The sequence below is a fragment of the Palaemon carinicauda genome, chromosome 1 (assembly GCF_036898095.1).
Source record: "Palaemon carinicauda isolate YSFRI2023 chromosome 1, ASM3689809v2, whole genome shotgun sequence".
NCBI classification, from domain to species: Eukaryota; Metazoa; Arthropoda; class Malacostraca; order Decapoda; family Palaemonidae; genus Palaemon; species Palaemon carinicauda.
In genome coordinates this window covers 293423738-293445000 of record NC_090725.1, presented here as the reverse complement: position 1 = coordinate 293445000, position 21263 = coordinate 293423738, and the positions used below count along the sequence as shown (strand labels likewise).

Genomic DNA, 21263 nt, shown 5'->3' with positions numbered 1-21263 from the left:
GTATGTATGTATGTATGTATGTATGTATGTTCTAGCTATAATATAATAAGATTTACAAATGGAAATTTTCTTTTTCAGATTTTTTCACGGAATTTGTATAGGAGCCACCTTTGTCTCAGCAAGCACTTACATAATTGAGTTACCTGACACCTCGGTTCGTGGTGCCATGGCAACTATCCCCAGTCTAGTTTTGAGTTGTGGATTTATTCTGGCCACAGGACTGGGTTTATGCTTCCGGTGGTTTGAAATAGCCTTTGTGGGAGTGTTTATTATAGTTTTGCAGGTAATGGTATTACTGGTGTTACCAGAAAGTCCCTCCTATTTGGCTATTAAAGACCGGGAAAACGAGGCTCGAGTTGTGTTGAAAAAGCTTAGAGGTCCAAGTGCTGACATATCTCAAGAACTTCAAGATCTCAAAAAACAGAACCAAGACAAGATTGAAGGATCATTCTTTAAGGTCTTGCAGGATACTGATATCCTGAAGTCATTGGGTATTATTACAGTCCTATTCTTTGTGCAGAATTTTTGTGGCCTCATGGTGTTCATTGTGAACATGACGCGCATCTTTATTGAGGCAGGATCTACTTTAGATGAAAAGGTTTCTTCCATCTTGGTCTTCTTTGTTCAAGCCGCTGGAAATCTTCTAGCCTGTTTGTACTTGGATCGCTTCGGTCGCAAATTATGCTTAATTGCTTCACTAGCTGTCATGACCATGTGTCTTATGGTAATGGCTGTGTATCATCACTTGAAGAATTATACTGAGGTTATAGATGTAGTGGTATCCAACGGGACAGATTTTACTACAACTGGGACTATAACTGAAAGGTGTGTTAGTAATATATTGAAGAAATTTTGACATTTTAATGCATTATTACTCTTAAAATGTTGGTGTTTTAATAAAAGTACAGTACTGTATAAATTTTTGAGAATGTCCATCCAACCAGCATCGCAATAATGTTAACTAGCAAGTAATTTAATGAGAAATCTTATCAAAATCCTTATTTTCGTAATTGAAAATATTCTCTGCTCTTATTTCAGCATTGATGGAATGCCAACGTGGGTACCTCTAGTTTGCCTGATGGTATACATGTTTACTTCGAGCATTGGGGCTGGCCCAGTCCCTGCACTCCTCAACTCTGAGTATTTCCCCACTGCAGTTCGTTCTCAGGTAAGGAAGAATATTCCTTGTACTGTATTGTTTTCTAATTTGGGTTCACATGTATTGATTATTTCATAATCTGGTCTATAAGGAAACAGTGATTCACAGTTTATGGTAGTATTCAAAAGGTTTTGGCAGTTTGAAGATAGTCACGTTAATTTATACGGTTAGGTTATCATGATATGATTGATTAAGCTCATATCATAACGTTTAATACCGTAGTTTAATTCTACTTGCATAGTAATATTTATAATATTGTGAAAAAAAATTAAGTAGTGAATTTAACTTAACCAAGGCTCTTGGTCATTATGATTATCATTATTTTTTCCCAACCTTAGTTAGATGATATATATTAACTTCATTATTATTATGATTGCCATTGTTATTATAAATAATGATGAGAATGATATTGATGTTGTAATACGAATTATATTGTTGTTATTATTAGTAGTATTTGTATTATCATAATGTTGAGGATGTTAGTAACAATATGAATCATAATGATGATAACAATATTATTGTTTCTAGTAATATTTTAATTATCATTATTATGATTATCATAATTATTATTGGTTAAACACCATTATTTTAACCATAGCATTAACCTCATCTGTAGTCTTTTTTCTTAGGACTCTGGAACTATACATTGTTTGTTTACCTCGGATACTTTTATGAAAAATATCCAATGAATAAGCTAGAATTTAAAATAACAATAGAAATAAACTACTTAAATTGCTAGTACAGTATTTTATTTACAAGAATGTTAAATAATCTGTAGCTCTTGCTTTGCATTCTCTGTTTTTTATTGATTTATAATAAAAAAAACTTCTGAAATGGAGGAAGTACTTAGTAATAGGCAAAGAAAGTTTCTTTATTACTGATATATTCTATGAAATATTTAGACTCATTTCAATAATTTCTTAAACATCTCTACCTCCTTACGTCATAGATGTAAATCTTTGTTCTTAGTTTGATAACCTTGAAAAATGTGACAGTAGAATGTTTTAAATTCGGCAATGTAAGCTTCCATTTTCCTATTGCCTGTGCTTGTTGCCTTTATGAGCTTTTTAATTACATTAAGAGAGCATGGGATCTGTTAAAATGCATTTGAACTTATGATCTGATTCAAATTATTGTTCGCGAAGAAATCTGTACTTTTTTTTATTTTATTTGTAGCTTCAGTTTAATTATTGTATCGCATTGGTAGGTAGTTTATTTTTTGTAGTATTTTATTTTAATTTAATAATATCATGACTACTTAATGACCTTTATCTGTAAGAGATTGGGAAGGAACAGAAAGCTAGGTTTAGATTCATGAAAGATGTAATATTACAGAAGTCAAGAAAAATGTCAGAAATGAAACATGGTAAAGCTCGGAAATTGAAAACTTTTTTTTTTCCATTATAGATCCATCTCTGTTATTTATTTCTTCTCTTTTGTCGTAGGTAATTCCATTTACTCCATACCCATTTTTTGTTTTGTTTTTTGGCTTGCGCGATTATTTGTCTGATTCGCTATTTCAACTAATATTTGTATTAGTAAATGAACTAATCTTATGTTAAGCAATACTTCTATGTTTATGCACACTGCACGGAAATTAAACTCACCCTTCTTATATTATTAAAATAAACATTACACAACACATACAATTAGCCCTAGATTGTCCTTAGAGAATGGAAAATCACAAGTGATAATTCACATTTTAAATGATTTAGAAATTTAGAAAGGGATTTTCTATATAACAAAAACAGAATGTGAAAAAATACTCAAAACCAAATGAACAGATTTTTATAGTCGAGAAATTTTATTTTACCAAATCTATGAAAACATTTTGCAAAGTTTCTGTTTTATTACCATTAAACATAAAAAAAAAAAAGATCTAGCAATGGAACCTGCAAAATGTCCTTTTTTTTTTACGTTAAAAGTTAGGTTCCAGTCACAACCAAAAATCCCATACATAACTTTTGCTATTATTGCAAACATAGAAAGAGTTGATTGTATATCCATTCTGTACACAAAACTATGTCATCCAAAAATGCATCAAAGTGACTGGGCTTTTTTGCATATCTGGCAATCTTACATACTTCTCATTTATTGCTTTCTCTCAGACAGTTCCGAGCTTGGTGTTACAAAGAAAAAAAATCCTTAGATTAATTAAGTTCAAATGTTGCTGGTGTTGTCTTTCTACACAACATGAAATAGACTGTTCGACCCCAATAGTTGTTTTCCCTCTTCCATTACCACCCCCCCCCCCCTCCCGTAACCCTCTCGATGTGTTCTTTGTATGATTGATTAGCTGTTTAGTGAATGTCTTTTTCATTGTGCATTAATTATATATATATATATATATATATATATATATATATATATATATATATATATATATGTATAAATAAATATGTATGTATGTATGTATATATATATATATATATATATATATATATATATATATATATATATATATATATATATGTATATATATATTTATGTGTGTGTGTATGTATAGAGTGATACATGTATGTATATGTATGTGTATAAATATATAAAAAAGATATGTGTATATATATATAAATATATATATATATCATTCAAATGTATGTGAATATATTTATTTGGCTATATAAGTATAGATCATATAAATTTGCAGAAAAATTATATTACTCCTTATTTGGGTCCTTCTCTACCAGTATTGGAATCTTAGTAGGATCAGTCAGCTTTACATTCCTAATTCTTATCAGTGCATCATTTAGATGGCTGGTACTTTCTGCTGATATTAATCCTACATTGTGTACTGTGTCCTCTGTCATAACCTTTTTGTTTCCATCATTCTGGAAGTTCTTAAAGTATGTTTTTCATGAGACCTGTTTCTTATCCGCCAAACATTTCTCATGGGGAAATTCTCAGCTGTCATATTGAGATCCCTCACTACCGATATATCTTTGTATTTCACCTCTTGGTTTTAAACGTTTACATTTTAAACCACTTCTTTTCTCACCAACTCTCATTTCTTGCTTTTCTCACCCACTCTCATTTCTTGATCTTTCTTTGCATCACCAAATAGTCATTCCCCCAGTGCTTGTGTTATTTCGTTTAGAATATTATTGGAAAATACTCTTCCTGGTCTCTGCAATACATTTTTCCTCGTAATACTTTTCACATACCTACCATAGGACTTTTCCAAAACTTGCTCTACCTTACCTAGTACCTGTGACATTGCTCTTTTTCTGGTTTCTTTGCATGCTTATTTTTTACTACTTGTCAACTTCGTACCATTTTTATCAAGTCCTATTCTTGATTGCTTATTAGTATGAGCTTAAAACCTCGTTCCACCACCATATCCATGTCCTGAAAATATGATTTTCATCCTGTATGATACCTTTGCATAAACCATTACATTTGTCGTCATTTGTTATAACTTTGATTTCTTTACATCTTAAGTGTTGCATTTATATTATGTAGCAGGCAGATACTACTCTGTAATCAAATTTGTAGTTATTCATTTGCAGTTGTTTATGTCAATGAACATTGATTATTTTTTCACTAGCATATGTTAATGGTTATGTGTAAATATGTATGTGCATTATTTTGTGATCATAAACTGCAGGATAAATAGGAACTGGTCATGCTTGTAAGCATCAACTAAAAATATTTTATTAACTCCTGCCTCTGGATCCATGTGCATGCAACTCCATCCTGGATTTTTTGGAAAGCCACCCTACCACCATCTTCCAAAGAGTCATGTTTGCAACCATCTTGCAAAGAATCATGTTTGCTTACTGATGCATGAGCTTTTTTCATTGCCTACTGCAGTACAATTATTTTTGTACACATAGGTATGATTTGTTTTCACATTTTAGTATCACGTAATTTATGCGTAACAAAAAATCCTTCAAATTCCATAAATACATAATTTGCTGTTCTCTGTATGAAAGGTCGAAGAATAGTACAGTATGTGATCTCTGTTAATAGATATAAGGGAAATACTTATTTATTTAAGTGAAAATAATTGCCATGTACTGAAAAAGCAAATTTGCTGTTGAAGATTCCCATTTGTAGAGCTGTTATTTGTTTAATTAGAATTTTTAAAGACATTTTTTGATTAATTCTGATGAAGAGCATTAGCCAAGTCCCTAATTTTAAGAAGATCCAACAGTCTGCTATCTCCTCTGAAGGTGACACTCACATTTTGCAGCTCTCCGGCATCTGCATGGCGATAGGAAGTATTTTCAACTTTGCAACATTGCAATTGTTTTCTCCACTTCAAGAAGTTCTTACTGTTGCCGGGATCTACTGGTTCTATGCATTTATCTCTGCTGCTGGGATCATCTTCACACTTGTTTGTGTCAAAGAAACAAAAGGACGCTCTGTTGGATAAAGACTTAAGAGCGAGAAGAATGGGATTAACTTCAAATCCTTCACTGAAACCTATTGTATGGCTGCTACTAGCCTGGATTTTTTTTATCTGCTTATTGTTAATGATGTATTTGTATTTATAAGGATTATTTGTTTTATAGATACTCCATCGTACAATGCCAATTGATCCGCAATGTCTGTGATGATAAGTAAAAGAAATTTCTGCAATATGTAGTGATGTGTTTTCTGTAAAAGCTAATTTTTCTTGTGAATATTTAAACACAGTAAAGCCTACTTTTAAGACAATTCATCCTGACTCAAGGGATTCATTATAGTAAAGCCTCAAAGAATATAAACACAAAATTTGTTTTGATTTATATTTTGCAAGTATATTTTTCCTATTTTGCTCATTGTTTATGTAAAACACCTTTGTATTTATATGGAATACTGTACATATACACACATGCTTACAGATGAATAAGTATTTTATATTTTGAATCCATACTGTCTGAAATTTTACCATCTGAATTCATTATTAATCCAAACTTATTATACTTAAGAGCAGTGCCCTGTTTATTCACATTCATTGCATTTTGACGAGCTAATGGTCTACAGCAGGGGTGGCCAACCTATGGCGCATGCGCCAACAGTGGCGCATTGCACGATTACAAGTGGCGCACTATACCCGAGATAATTTTAAAAAAAAAAACAAAGCCAGCTCATAAAAAAATAATACCAAAAATAATACTGATTTTTAGAAAAAATTAAAAAAATTATTTAAAGGGACCATCCGCTATGTCCTGCACTTTTTTCTTTTAATTATTCAAAATACACCATTTCTATATGTGTTAGAGTTTAGACATATATAATACCTTCATCATATACCAACTTTACCGAATACATTGAAAAAATCATATTACTACGAGAGGCCTTTGATAGTCGTTTTAGTGATTTTGCTGAAGAAGATTGCATGCTTGCATTTATAAATCCATTTTCACTTACAGAACATAACATTCTGAAGATGCCTAGTAATATACAGATGGAACTTATTGATCTAAAAGCAAATTCAGTGCTGAAGAGTAAATTTATTGAACTTCCCTCACTCCCAAGAGCATCTGAAATGCTTAATTTTTGGCGATTATTAACCGGTGAACATTTTCCAGAATTCAGAAAATTTACCCAAAGTTATGCCTGTCGCTTTGTAACAACGTAAAGATGTGAGAAAATATTTTCATCCATGAAAAATATCAAGAACAAACTGAGGTCGCGACTATCCGATTCAAATTTGAAGAACTGTCTGTTGCTCTCAGTTACTAATTTAACTCCTAATATTACAGATTTGGTGAAAGCAAAGCAAAGTCAAAAGTCTCATTAAACATAGTTATGCTTATTTTTCCTGCATGTGAAATTACTTTTCTTTAACTGCTAATTATGTTCATATAATTTTATTAGTACTTTTAGGAATAACTAATGAATATTATCAATGCAAATTCAGAGTCAATAAAATAAGTACAGTTTACTTTGTATCCATGTTAAATCATTCCCTTTACAGCTGCTACATCTGCCCGCGCGCATACACACACACACACACATACACACACACACACATATATATATATATATATATGTATATGTATATGTATATTTATATGTATTTGTATATGTATATGTGTATATATATATATATATATATATATATATATATATATATATATATATATCATATTATCATATGTATAACCACCAAATATGTCAAATCACCATAGTTAAGGGATTGAAAGGGGGTTTAAAGTTTGTGTGGCGCATCTGAATTAGAAGTGAAAAAAATTGGTGCATGGTAAATAAAAGGTTGGCCACCCCTGGTCTACAGTAATTAAAATTCATAGTAAATGCATTTATATTTTTCCAGAATAAACAAATGTTTTTGGTTTTAAAGCATCAAATTTTTATTTGTAAATGGGTTAATGTCATGTCTGTTACAATTGGATTCATAGATAAATAAATCATTTACTGTACTCATTATAGATGCGACTAAACGTAGGATGTAGGAGTCTAGTAACAAGTAAGGCAATGAGTTTCAGATCTTGTACCCAAAGAAAGAAGGGTTAAACGTCTGCAATTTTTATTTTCTCAAATAGTTGGAGAACCTGTAGGATTACTGATATTCCCTGATTTTTTCTTTGTAATGTAATCAGCAAATCTTGAGAAAAATTTAAATAGTATAATGAAAGCTGGTTAAAGACAGATAAAGAATTAGATAATGATGAGTTGCCGAAAAGAAAAATTCATACAAAAATAGTAACAGACTAGGATGATAATGACATTTCACAGCATATTCAAATGGCATTCATAGTGTTCTCTGAATCAGCCAGAAAGAAATGTAGAAACTAAAACTTTTTGGTTTGAAAGTCACAAATGAAAACTGAATTCCAAAATAGAAGTGCAAAGAAGTTCATGCCTTGATTAATCATCTGCAAATGAATTAGATGTCTTCCAAGGAGATCCATGAAGACGTGGTCAAAATGCTTCATGAAGACAATCGGTTTTCTTATCTACTATTTAGAGGTGTGATGCTGAAGCCAAGTTGGTCAGGGACAGCAAGAACGAGACTAAAAGTAAGTCTGTCAGTATACCTCAATCATCGATGCCCAGGTACCACTGAAGTGTATTTAATGGCAGAGCTTTGATAATCCAGCTGATAGCAGAGACAGTAGGCATGTGTTTTGATTCAGGTCACCTAGTTTTAACCCATTTTTGTAGATGAAATAAGTTGTATGCAAGATTGGTATCAGGAATGTTGACACGAGAATAGGAAATTACCTGAATGAAAACCACCTTGATACTTTGACTTGTTTCAAGACTGGACTGGACTACTTCTGCATGAGATTTGTAACCCAGATTGAGATATATGTTAAACGCCTTGATCCAGAAAATATATAGTGGACCAATCGAAATACCCTAGTCCACCTATCCCCCCCCCCCAAAGACTGATTATGATGTCTGTCAGTAAGGGAATTGTCTGTATGTTTTGGTATTTTGAGCTTATCATCGTGATAAGCTAGGTGGAGCTAGCTATACATTTGAGTTGCGTCAGTTCTTAAAGGTAAGCGAGATGAGATGGAGTGGAAAACTGTAATAGTACATAGATTTCCTGCAGAATGATGCCCTTAACACCACAACATAGGTAGCTGTGTTCATAACAATTAGCTGAAGCTTTAAATGGTTGCCTCATGCCCCCTCATATCCTATCCTGGGACACTGATTTTTTCCTGCTTCTTTAACTCAAATTCGACTTCACCGTCACTGCTCTTAAGGGAGGCTTGGATGAATCCAGCAACAATTTGAAGCCCATGTAGAGAAAGGACCCATGGCAATGTTCTACCAATTTGTTTTCGCTATTCAACACAACGAGCCGGCTCTTGGCTTGTCACTGCACAATCAGAGGGCACGTCCATTTTAGAAAGATTCGTTAAGCGGATGGCTACCCAAAAAAAGTCAGCCCCCATCAGAAATTTTAAGAAATGTAAGCCATCTACAGAAAATTTGCTTCAGCACTATTATCTACATCTTTCATCGCAGGACATACTGTAGGTTACTCCCTCTCACTAGGTCCCTCTATCTTCAGATATTGTCAGAACGCTAAAAAATGGTTGCATGCATGATGGGGATGTTTTATTTCATTCTTATCGCCATGTAATATTTTCTGCAGAGGAAAGTGTTACACGTGAGAGCTACAATTTTATATCATCAACAAATAATAAAAGGAAGAATATTTGTTTTCCATGATTATTGTAGACATCTTATCTTTCTATAAGAAGGCTCTACTTTCTGAACGGACCAAGGCCTTATTCTTTGCTTCCATGTGCACTCTGAGATATAGTACGTACATTAAAAGGCTCTCTGTAACCCATGCCATCAGCAGTGTACAGTATATGGTTAATAAGTTAAGCAAAGGTTAAATGTCTCGTAGATATTTTTCTTCGTGATAATTCCACTCGATCTTGTGCATAGGATATCTTTTGTGTATTCGGCAAAGTAGATTATTATTATTATTATTATTATTATTATTATTATTGGTGGAAGGTTGTTGCAAGCAGTGAAAAGTTTCTACAAAGGTAGTAAAGCATGTGTTAGGATAGGAAATGAAGTGAGTGATTGGTTTCCGGTGAGAGTGGGGCTGAGACAGGGATGTGTGATGTCACCGTGGTTGTTTAACTTGTATGTTGATGGAGTGGTGAGAGAGGTGAATGCTCGAGTGCTTGGACGAGGATTAAAACTGGTGGACGAGAATGACCATGAATAGGAGGTAAATCAGTTGTTGTTTGCGGATGATACTGTACTGGTTGCAGACACAGAAGAGAAGCTTGGCCGATTAGTAACAGAATTTGGAAGAGTGTGTGAGAGAAGGAAGTTGAGAGTTAATGTGGGTAAGAGTAAGGTTATGAGATGTACGAGAAGGGAAGGTGGTGCAAGATTGAATGTCATGTTGAATGGAGAGTTACTTGAGGAGGTGGATCAGTTTAAGTACTTGGGGTCTGTTGTTGCAGCAAATGGTGGAGTGGAAGCAGATGTACGTCAGAGAGTGAATGAAGGTTGCAAAGTGTTGGGGGCAGTTAAGGGAGTAGTAAAAAATAGAGGGTTGGGCATGAATGTAAAGAGAGTTCTATATGAGAAAGTGATTGTACCAACTGTGATGTATGGATCGGAGTTGTGGGGAATGAAAGTGACGGAGAGACAGAAATTGAATGTGTTTGAGATGAAGTGTCTAAGGAGTATGGCTGGTGTATCTCGAGTAGATAGGGTTAGGAACGAAGTGGTGAGAGTGAGAACGGGTGTAAGAAATGAGTTAGCAGCTAGAGTGGATATGAATGTGTTGAGGTGGTTTGGCCATGTTGAGAGAATGGAAAATGGCTGTCTGCTAAAGAAGGTGATGAATGCAAGAGTTGATGGGAGAAGTACAAGAGGAAGGCCAAGGTTTGGGTGGATGGATGGAGTGAAGGAAGCTCTGGTTGATAGGAGGATAGATGTGAGAGAGGCAAGAGAGCGTGCTAGAAATAGGAATGAATGGCGAGCGATTGTGACGCAGTTCCGGTAGGCCCTGCTGCTGCCTCCGATGCCTTAGATGACCGCGGAGGTAGCAGCAGTAGGGGATTCAGCATTATGAAGCTTCATCTGTGGTGGATAATGTGGGAGGGTGGGCTGTGGCACCCTAGCAGTACCAGCTGAACTCAGTTGAGTCCCTTGTTAGGCTGGAGGAACGTAGAGAGTAGAGGTCCCCTTTTTGTTTTCGTTTCATTTGTTGATGTCGGCTAACCCCCAAAATTGGGGGAAGTGCCTTGGTATATGTATGTATGTATTATTATTACTACTACTACTACTACTACTAGCTAAGCTGCAACCTTAGTTGGAAAAGCAAGATGTTATGTAGCTATGCTAATTTTAAATCACTCTAAGACTGGTACTTCATGATAATTTCTTAGTAATTTTTACCAAATGAAACCTTTTTTTGCCTTAAACTTATTATTTTATTGTATAGTGCATTTTAAGGGGTCGCAGTGAAATATGTTTACTGAAGGAAACTACATACTTTGCTGCATGAAGTCTTCATTCTCTCAGGATTTCATAGAGCAATTGGAAAGTATTGAAAACTTTAATATTTATACCATGCAATATTTGTGCTAAAAGCTTTGCAAAAAGTTTAACTGAACACAAGACGGGAAATTAATTCTGCTTTAGAAGCAAGTAGTTGGAATAGGCTATAACGATTTGCTTTGTTAGGTTGAAATTCTAATATTATCACTGTCGTGTTTTAAAGAAGAGAATATCATACAAAAAGAATAATGTATTATACTTTAGAGAAAATTTATGAAAATCAGCTATTAAATCATCTTTGTAATATGGTGTAATTATTTATCAGGATTTAGTAATACATTGACCTTTTGCACTGTCCACCCCCCACCCCACCCCCACCCCCCACCATTTCACTTCATCGTACATCATATATCATACATCATGATATTCTCATCACTCCTAGTAGGATCTTTGATATTTATGCATCTCTAATCTGATGAGTCAGATGTTTTTTCATTTTCATGTTAATGGTGTAGACTACTTAATGTTGATGATCAATACATTTTCTTGCATATGAACAACCATTTAATACTTTTTAGCATCGAACCTACAGTATTTCACTGGAGTGAAAGAAAATTCCTGGAAAATGAGTTTACAAGTTTAATCGTAAACCAACATTAATATTATTATTGATATCATTGGTATTCGATTTTCTTTTATTTTTAGCCGACTGCTTTCTGGTTCGTTTCGTTGACAAAAATAAGACAGAAGAAAACTCCGAGGATGGAGACTGATGCGTAGAACCAATACAGTCCTGCCATGGTGAGTACTTCTTGCATTGGTGTGTATAGTTGTAGTACAGCGAAGTTGAAAAGACTGCATACCATGACGCAGAGGGCGGAAGCCTGCGAACAGTAGTTGTTATTAGTAGATCAGAAGTAGTTTGTTAAAGTGATATTCTTATTTTGGATTACTGGAAGGATTATCTTATTGCTTTTCTTTTCCTTTTGGGTCTTATGAAAGATAACTGTTTCTGGGTAATATAAACTTATTGTCTTGATCTTAATTATTCTTAAGATACCGATCAAATTACAACTACATGTCTTTAAACTGATAACCAAATTCAGTTTTGTAGCATCAATTGCAACTTTATGCTAACGAGTCGAATAGAAATCGCGTGAAATTCTATCATATTTAATAGAGTTTACATCACCAACTCGTTTACTATATGTAAATATGTTATCTTACCTGACCCCGTATAATAGTGGGGAAATACTCTGTACTGATGATCCACGGGACTGGGTGAGCTCCAATACATGAAGCAAACATGTATACGGTTAAACACACTAACGGCAAATACTCATTTGATTTTGCTTCGTGAGAACTGGAAAATATGAAGGTATCAGTAGAGCATATATTGATGACTGCTCACACTTATGCATATGTGTATATATATATATATATATATATATATATATATATATATATATATATATATATGTATATATATATATATATATATATATATATATATATATATACACACACATATATATATATATATATATATATATATATGTGTGTGTGTGTGTGTATATATATATATATATGTATATATATATATATATATATATATATATATTATATATATTATATATATACTGTATATGAATGCATGTATTTATTTATATATGTGTAAGGGTGTGTGCATCTCATCATAATTAAGTGCCTAAAAGCATAATGCTAAATATACGTGTATACATTGTACATATATATATATATATATATATATATATATATATATATATATATATATATATATATATACACTTATATACTTATATATGTGCAAGTTTATATGTAAGTATAGACATATGCTGTATATGTATGTGTACATATAATCCTATTTTTTTTTTTCAAAAGAGAACTTCCCTTGCCTAAGTATATCATAATTTTTATCGAATCACGAAAGTATTAATTGTACAAGTGATTTGGTAATCCGTCTGAAAACATATATTGGCTAAGATCATTGTAATTTATTACTTACTCTGGGTCTTCTGTCCCTTCGTGTAAATCTGATGTTGACATGTTGACTGTCGAATGAGGATCAACGGATGGGGTTTTTATGTGGAGGTAAGTCCCCATGGTAAAGAGACAAGCAGCCATGATACTAAGCGATAGAATCATACAGACTCTCCTTCCAATCCGGTCGAGATAATAAATGGCCACAAAAGTTCCTCCAAGCTTTAAGAGGAAGACTAGTATGGTGGCCAAGTTCTCGTCGAAGGTCGATCCAGAGGCCAGGAATATGCGTGTTGTGTTGAAGTACATAACATTCAGCCCTGAGAAATTCTGAATGAAGAACAGTACCATAGATATAATGAGCAACCTCAATACGTCGCGTTGCAAAAGCAATCTCCAAATAGGCTCGTCTGCTTTGCCCTCGTTACAGTCTTGCAAGCTTTTGATTTCCTGCTGGATATCAGCATCAGGGCCCCTGAGGCTCTTGAGAACCTTAACCGCTTCGTCCTCCCTGCCAGCAACCACCAAGTAAGTGGGGCTTTCTGGAAGAAAGTACATAATGACGCAACAGAGCAGCATCACTGTGTAGGCTACGAATGGAATCTCGAACCATCTCATGATCATTCCACTACCTACGGTCAGAACCAATCCCAGGCCGAAGAATATTGTTGGGATTGCTGCTAGTGCCCCTCTGATCGGTAAGTCCGGAAGTTCAATTATGTACGTAGAGCCAGCCACGGTTGTAACGCCGTAGCATATACCACTTAAAAATCTGGAAAAAAAGGAAATATCTTTTATATTTGGTATTGTTTATTATCCCTCAGTCATTTTTTTATCGTTTCATCATATCGGGTTATTTTGTATTTCCTATTTGCTTATTGCGTGTATTGCCTATTAATTGTATGAATTATATATTATATATATACGTATATATACATGTATATATATATATATATATATATATATATATACATATACTGTGTATATATATATGTGTGTGTGTGTATATGTGTGTGTGTGTGTGTTTGTAGTTTAATACACGTAACATTACCAGAAGCAACTGGTGGTTTTTTCTTCATTAGTTACTCTCCCGTTCCTGTTACCTGCTCATGAACGTAAAATTCATAAAATCGATTAATTTCTCTATTAGTCATTAGAGATTGTGATCCAATAGAGACCAGTTTTATATCTGTTGGTATTTTAGCCCCTCTAAGTTATTAAGCATTATTAGGACAGGTAGTTCATGACGCCTGAACGTACTACCTAGTTATGTGTTTTCTTAACTACATTAATAGGGCTTACCGTAGTACCCTCTGTTCTATTTGTTTCAATTTTAGTCAGCTGCGTTGGCTAGGCTAGTGGTAGATATCACTCGCATGCTGTTCTCGTCAAGATATGAATAATGATATTAAAGGCTTAAAGGCTGTTCGTGAATGGCAGAGGTAAGGGTCAGTGACATTGCCCTATCGAGCAGGACAATGTCCTAGAGACTGACATATAATATGATCAGCGCCCAAGCCCCCTCTCCACCCAAGCTAGGACCAGGGAGGGCCAGGCAATGGCTGCTGATGACTCAGCAGATAGACGTTTGGGCTCCCCCAAACCCCCCAACCTTAGCTCACAAGGAGGTGATAAGGTTGCAGACACTAATGGCACTAACGAGACTGAACGGGACTCGAACCCCCAACTGGTAAACACCAGTCAGAGACGCTACCAATCAGGCCACAACAACCCATGGCGTTACTATGACATCACTCATAACTTTAACTCTAGAATGAATGTTGAAATTTCGGTTCAGCAACTGAATAAGACCAACATCCTCATGATTTAAGATTTTAGCAAACGCATTGGTTTGAAGGGTAAGCAAACCCTTTACATACTATTATTTCGCAACAGTGACTTGTACCTTTGCATAACCATAAATCATTGTGCAACTAGGGATTTACACCCAGTTAAGCAAGACTCGCATGCCTTAGTCTGCTTTATGCTGGAAGAGAGCACCATTCCTTTGACATATTACAGCTTAGCATGTAAGCCTTGAATAATATGATTCTAGTATAAATAGTTTACTTCCAACAATATGGAGAATTTGGTAATCTTTCTTAGGCAGCATAATGTTATCTAGTCACCTTCGTGGTGGAAGACAACACCATTGTTTTGAGAGCACAGCTTTGTATATAAGCTTTAATTTAAAAGATTCTTGTGAAAATTGTTTACATTGTAATTATACAGAGAAGTTAATTGTCATTCTCATCTTTTATAATCTTTAGTAGGAATACATAGATAGGACCACCGTCCCAGTTTTCTTAAGCTACCTTCGCACAGCATCATATCTGAGCTATAAATGTTATTATTATTAAAAGCCAAGCTACAACCCTAGTTGGGAAAGCATGATGCTATAAGCGCAAGGGCTCCAACAGGGAAAAATAGCCCAGTGAGGAAAGGAAATAAGGCGATAGATAAGCTACAAGAGAAGTAATGAATAATCAATCAGAATAAGATATTTTAAGAACAGTAACAACATGAAATTAGACATATTGTATATAAACTATAAAAATTTCAAAACAATCAAGAGGAAGAAAAACAAGATGGATTAGCCCGAATGTACCCTCAAGCAAGAGAACTCTAATCCAAGACAGTGGAAGGCCATGGTACAGAGGCTATGGCTCTACCCATGAATAGAGTACAATGGTTTGATTTTGAAGTGTCCTCCTAGAAGAGCTGCTTACCATAGCTAAAGAGTCTTTTCTACCATTACCAAGAGCAAAAGTAGCCACTGAACAGTTTAGCAATATGGTCGGCAATCCTATGAAGAAATTGAATTTGTCATAGATTTCATAATATTCCAAAGAAACTAAGAATAAAAGTAATTTTATTGACGTTCAAGGACATATTGTCTCATACATTTATTAGGAACAGATTAATTATCCTAGCTCTTTCAGCACGCTATTACTGTATAGCCCATTCATGCATCGGCATAAAGAGCTCAGTAATGTTACTTCTCAGCAGCGTCACCAGTGACATTATCATTGTTATTGCTGAATACTATTAGGGCAAAGTCATGACCTTAGGAAGAATAGTGAAATGCAATTTTGCCTTGAGGTAGAAGTCATAACTTTAACTGCATATGTCCTTGTAAATAATCTTTGTCATTATGTTGAAAAATATTTTATACCTTATGTTTAGCTAAACGGTCCTACTTCAGAGACTGGTTCCAAAAAGTAAAACAAGGATTTACATACATTTGATTAACGATTCAAGACGTGGAAATTTTAAATTGTATATTATCTGGAGCCGAAGGTAGTTGCTCTTCACGTACACACGCACACAGTTTGTGTGTGTATAGAAGCCACAACAACTGACGTGTGATAAGCATACACTTAAAATATGTATCATAGCTAAGAAAGTAAATAAGCGAAAAGTTTTTTTTGGACTTCGTCTTGTTGACATCCTCAGACCCACAATGAGAATAAGAATAAAAAATGTCATATTACACAGAAAATGGGACCCCATGCGGCCAGTTTCTTGATCATCCTAGATAAGTTTAAGAAAAGAGGATAATGGCAGTTCATTTACCTTGGTTATAGGTAATTAAAGATTATTCCTTCACAATTTCTTTGGGTAAAGCCATTGATTGGGATTACTGTCTCGGCCTTTGATCAACCAATTTTATGACTTAAGTCAATGGACAGCCAAATCATTATTAAAGTACCTCTGATAGACAGCCGTCTTATGATGCTTGATTCTTTTAGATATTCCTTCCTATTTTTGGCCTACATGAAATAGATTACATTCTGAACATAGAATTCTTTATATTACTTTATTATTTTAAGAGGTATTTTTAGTTAACACGTTTTTCAGTGTGCATCCTTATTTATACACAACCGTTATGCTTTTTTTTCAAAAAGGGTTATGTCATGATTGTCATCTAAGAAAAATATTGAGAAAATGGTAAAAACAACAAAAAAGTATAGTACTCATTGCTTCCTTTTAATCTAAATTTTGGTAAAATCGCCTTCTGTGTACTCAGGGCTGTATATTCTTAAAACCTTTATATTTTTTGGGTTGGCCAGAATATAAATGTACTGTATATATGGTTCGACTTTCTTATGCGACTTGATTTTTAGACATGCCTAAGAATTTTAAATTTCCATATTTAGAAACCCAACGATAGAGTATTTATATATGTATATATATATATATATATATATATATATATATATATATATATATATATAATTATATATATGTATATATATACGTATATATGTGTGTGTGTGCGCGTGTGTGTGTCCGGGGACACTGTCCGGGGACACTGTCCGGCAATTCACTGCTCCCTATTAAGCACGAGATGCTCCATACCAAGGTCTATAGAATAGGTATTCTATAGACCTTACTTCATACCATCCTGTTTCAGAGCAATGACCCCGTTATGAGCTAACAAGGGTTTGCAGGTTAATTTATTCATTCGGTACTTTATTTTGGGCTTATATTCTTGAAAATTGTCGAGCCTTAAAGTAATTATTTAGGAGATAGGTAAATTTAGATTAAATAGAACAGGGACCACAATGTCCCCCTACTTTACCCCCATTTCCATGGTGGAATAATGAGGTTTCCAAGCTTGCAAATGTTTTGCAAGAAACTGTGAAAGGCTAAGATTCATGCCATTGAAATAGAAAAATGAGAAAATAAAAGAACCTTCTTAGGATATCATGCATTTATTAACTCTCTCCAGGAGGCCTTTTTCGATTTTTTTAGATGTAACCTTGAATGTTTTTCCTTTCCTCATAATCATCTGCCAAATAATGGCAGATGATTGTCCATCACAGCACCCATAATCACAAACGCTTCTCTGACTACAACTGCAAGTCTGATTTCCAATAAGACATAATCCATATTGATCGTCTCCAAGTAACAGAAGGACTGGTTTAATTGATGCATTTGAACATTTTAAAGTTTAAACATTCTATGATGAATTTCTAAAACCTTATACCTGTCATATACTGTATAGCTTTTTCTTTATTAGTAAAGAGATTTATCTAAATCCCTGCCAGTTTCTCCTTCATCAGAATGCTGTTTTATTTATAATTATGTGATCGTATTCTTACGTTGGGTACTTTGATACGTTCTAGAGGTATAAACGAATTCATAGTTTTCATCCATAAGTTTTTATTGCTGCTAGTTTTATTCCATCAACCGTATTATATAAAGCCAATTTTATGATGATTTTACCCTTTTTTACATTCTACACCCTTTTGTCTGCAGGCTAGTAAACTTTCTTAGCGTTGGCTAATAACTGTTTATGAATCAAACCTTATCCAACTCATTTCTGAATCCAAATATGCAGGGACACGTTTCCTAGATCCCATTAAAAAAGAACGTGCTAAAACTCCGTTCTCAAAATAGCTACATCCAAAACAGAAGAGGAGAGAAACAAAGCTGCCGTCAGTCAGATGAGGTAAAAGGAAAGGAGGAATTATGATTGATAGATAACAATACTTGAATATGAGCTAAATAAGAACATTCAAAATGGTATGTTGCCCCCTTCAGCAGCCAATCCAAAAAAAAACATAATAACTCAAAATTTTCGTTACCGTCGTCAGTTATTTAAATAGAAATTGTAAACAAAAGAAGGCTTCAGTTATACCAACAGTTCACTACACTCTCTCTCTCTCTCTCTCTCTCTCTCTCTCTCTCTCTCTCTCTCTCTCTCTCTCTCTCTCTCTCTCTCACACAAAACAAAATAAAACGTAAAGGTAAAAGGCAGAAATAAAGAATAGGTCCTTCAAAACGAGATACCAACTATTCTTCTCTTTTTTGATAAAATTAAAATATATAAGTTAGTTAAAGTAAGACTATTATATCTAACAAAAGACAGAAAGGCAATTCAATGGATTCTAGTGTAAATGGGTAGCGAATAGAATAGTAAAAGTGAATATTGCAGGATTCCTTTGAATAAGGGAGTAAGTAGTAGAAAGGCGAGAGAAGATATTCAATTTCAGAGAACTGAAGTAAAGCACATAAAAATACTGTACGTCAAAGAAAAGAAAATACTGGAAAAGATATACTGGTCCCCTTATTCTTCTTGATTCTTTATTTTCTAATACCAAAGGTCTTCTCTCAAATTCTTTAGTTAACCTCCATGTTTCACAACCATAAGTCATGATAGACCTAACTATTGTTGTATAAGTTATTAGTTTAGCTTTTCTATTTAAGTTTCTGACCTTGAAAATTTCTTTAAATGACCAGAGGCAACTTGTTCTTGTGGATTTCCTTATCTTTATTTCTTCAATTTTGTTTCTGAGTTCACTGTTGATCCCAGATATTTAATTTTATCTACGCCCTTCAAGTTTAATTTCGCACATACTATGTTAACAGTTTCACTTCCTCGTCTCGAAACCTTTAGAATTTAGATTTTTCTTCACTGAGCTAGTCTCTTTAAAAACTCCAGACATATACTGCAGTTCTTGGAAATCCTGTCCGCATAGGTCATCATCATAACAATGAACTTCTAGGTTTATTGTTGATGTCTTGGTGTCTTGCCTCATTATCCCCTCAAGGCCCCCAAATAAAAAAAAAAAAAAAAAAAGAAACGTTGACAAAGGACAGCCTTGTTTGAGTCCATCTGACACTGGGAATGCTTATGTTAATTCGCCTCCAACTCTTCGTCGGCATCTCATATTACTATAGCACATTTGTTTCAGCCTACTCAGTTTTGCTGGTATTTTTAAATAATGGAGGATTTTCCTTAAGGAATTTCGGTGAATGCTATCATAAGCCTGTTTAAAGTCAATAAATATGTGCCAACCATCTTTACTGTACTCCCAGTATTTCTCTAAAATCTGTCTCAGGGTAAAAATTTTATCAACTGTTGATCTCCCTTCCCTAAAACCTGCTTGGTAATCACCAAGTTCTATCTTGCAGTAAATAAAGTCTTTTGTAAAGGATTTTGGCTAAATTCTTATACCCCACTGACAGTAGCCAGATCCCTCTATAATTTGAACACACCGTTCTGTAATTTTTCTTGTGGATTGGCACCTTTACCCCTTCTTCCCATATACCTGGCATAATCTCTTCGTTCTGTGTGTTAAGCACAATTTTTATGATTTTTCTGTGTAACTTTTGTCCTCCATGCCTTATAAGCTATGTATTGACACCATTAATACAATTCGGCTTATTATTTTTCAGAGCTTTGATTCCCCTCAGGATTTCATTTCTTAGTGGTAATTCTACTAGCTCTTGTGGTCTCTCATCCTACATCACATATATATATCGCTACTATTTTTGGTTCTGGGGTATTCAGCAATTCTTCAAAATATTCAAATCATCTTGGCTTAACGTCTTTTGTTGAACAGTATATATGTAGTCCCATTAAGCATTACTGCTCCGGGTGTAGATGCACCTTTCTCTATCAACACTCTTCCCCTTTAACGCCTCTTTTACCAGCACCACTATTTACCCACATATTAATTTTTCACTTAAATTAAGTAATCACTGATATACAAACAGATATATGTTTTACTTCATAAAGAAAGAGAGATATACCTATTGAGTTGAACTTGAAGATCTTGATACATATTTAGTGTGGGAATGATGCTCCGATTATTAGTTTTGAAGAAGAGTCAATAATTGAAATGAATATGGTACTTTCATAAGAGGTATTATGTGAAACTCTCTCTCTCTCTCTCTCTCTCTCTCTCTCTCTCTCTCTCTCTCTCTCTCTCTCTCTCTCTCTCTCTCTCTCTCTCACAAGTAAGCGGCCAATCATAGAAGTTTACAATTGTATGAATATCGGAAATTAGATCAAATTATGTAAAAGCGAACGACGAGACATAGAAGAAAGAAATCTTGAATTAGGTAAATGCTAATGACGAAGCATGGAGGAAAGAAAGCCTTGTCTTTTGATACCGGATATAAGTGATGTTAAACCTACCTGCCAATGAGCATAACTGTCGGATTAGCAGCAAAAGCCACTAAGCTCCATGCCAGTGCATAGGGTGCCGCAAGCATAATCATGCACATCCTGCGTCCTATGTAAGCTACCAGCCATCCACCCAGCAAGGTTCCAGGCATGGTTCCTGCTGCAACCAGACTTCCTGTTGAAGATGAGGAAATATGTATGTTCTTATTCATGTATTTTTTCATTTATTTATGTATA

The 21263-nt window shown here is 34.3% G+C and overlaps 2 protein-coding genes and 1 pseudogene across 5 annotated transcripts in view; 2 read left to right on the top strand and 1 right to left on the bottom strand.

Annotated features, from left to right (window-relative positions):
* Positions 1 to 6133, top strand: part of LOC137657828 (facilitated trehalose transporter Tret1-like) — a 31500-nt gene extending 25367 nt beyond the window's left edge. For 2 of the 4 annotated variants that reach the window (XM_068392409.1, XM_068392402.1), the window contains exons 7-9: positions 79 to 825; positions 1039 to 1168; positions 5352 to 6133. In XM_068392409.1, the coding sequence (XP_068248510.1) occupies positions 79 to 825; positions 1039 to 1168; positions 5352 to 5534 (1060 nt within the window). In that variant the 3' untranslated portion in view covers positions 5535 to 6133. The other 2 variants (XM_068392419.1, XM_068392427.1) reach the window with 2 other exon arrangements.
* The window catches only part of LOC137657851 (E3 ubiquitin-protein ligase MIB1-like), a 421337-nt pseudogene that overhangs the window by 136751 nt on the left and 263323 nt on the right, over positions 1 to 21263 (top strand).
* The window catches only part of LOC137657844 (facilitated trehalose transporter Tret1-like), a 38223-nt gene continuing 28765 nt past the window's right edge, over positions 11806 to 21263 (bottom strand). The window contains exons 4-7 of the mRNA XM_068392440.1: positions 21039 to 21201; positions 13131 to 13877; positions 12332 to 12467; positions 11806 to 11988 (exon numbers count right to left, since the gene is read on the bottom strand). Coding sequence (XP_068248541.1) covers positions 11806 to 11988; positions 12332 to 12467; positions 13131 to 13877; positions 21039 to 21201 — 1229 coding nt within the window. The remainder of the gene's footprint in view (positions 11989 to 12331; positions 12468 to 13130; positions 13878 to 21038; positions 21202 to 21263) is intronic.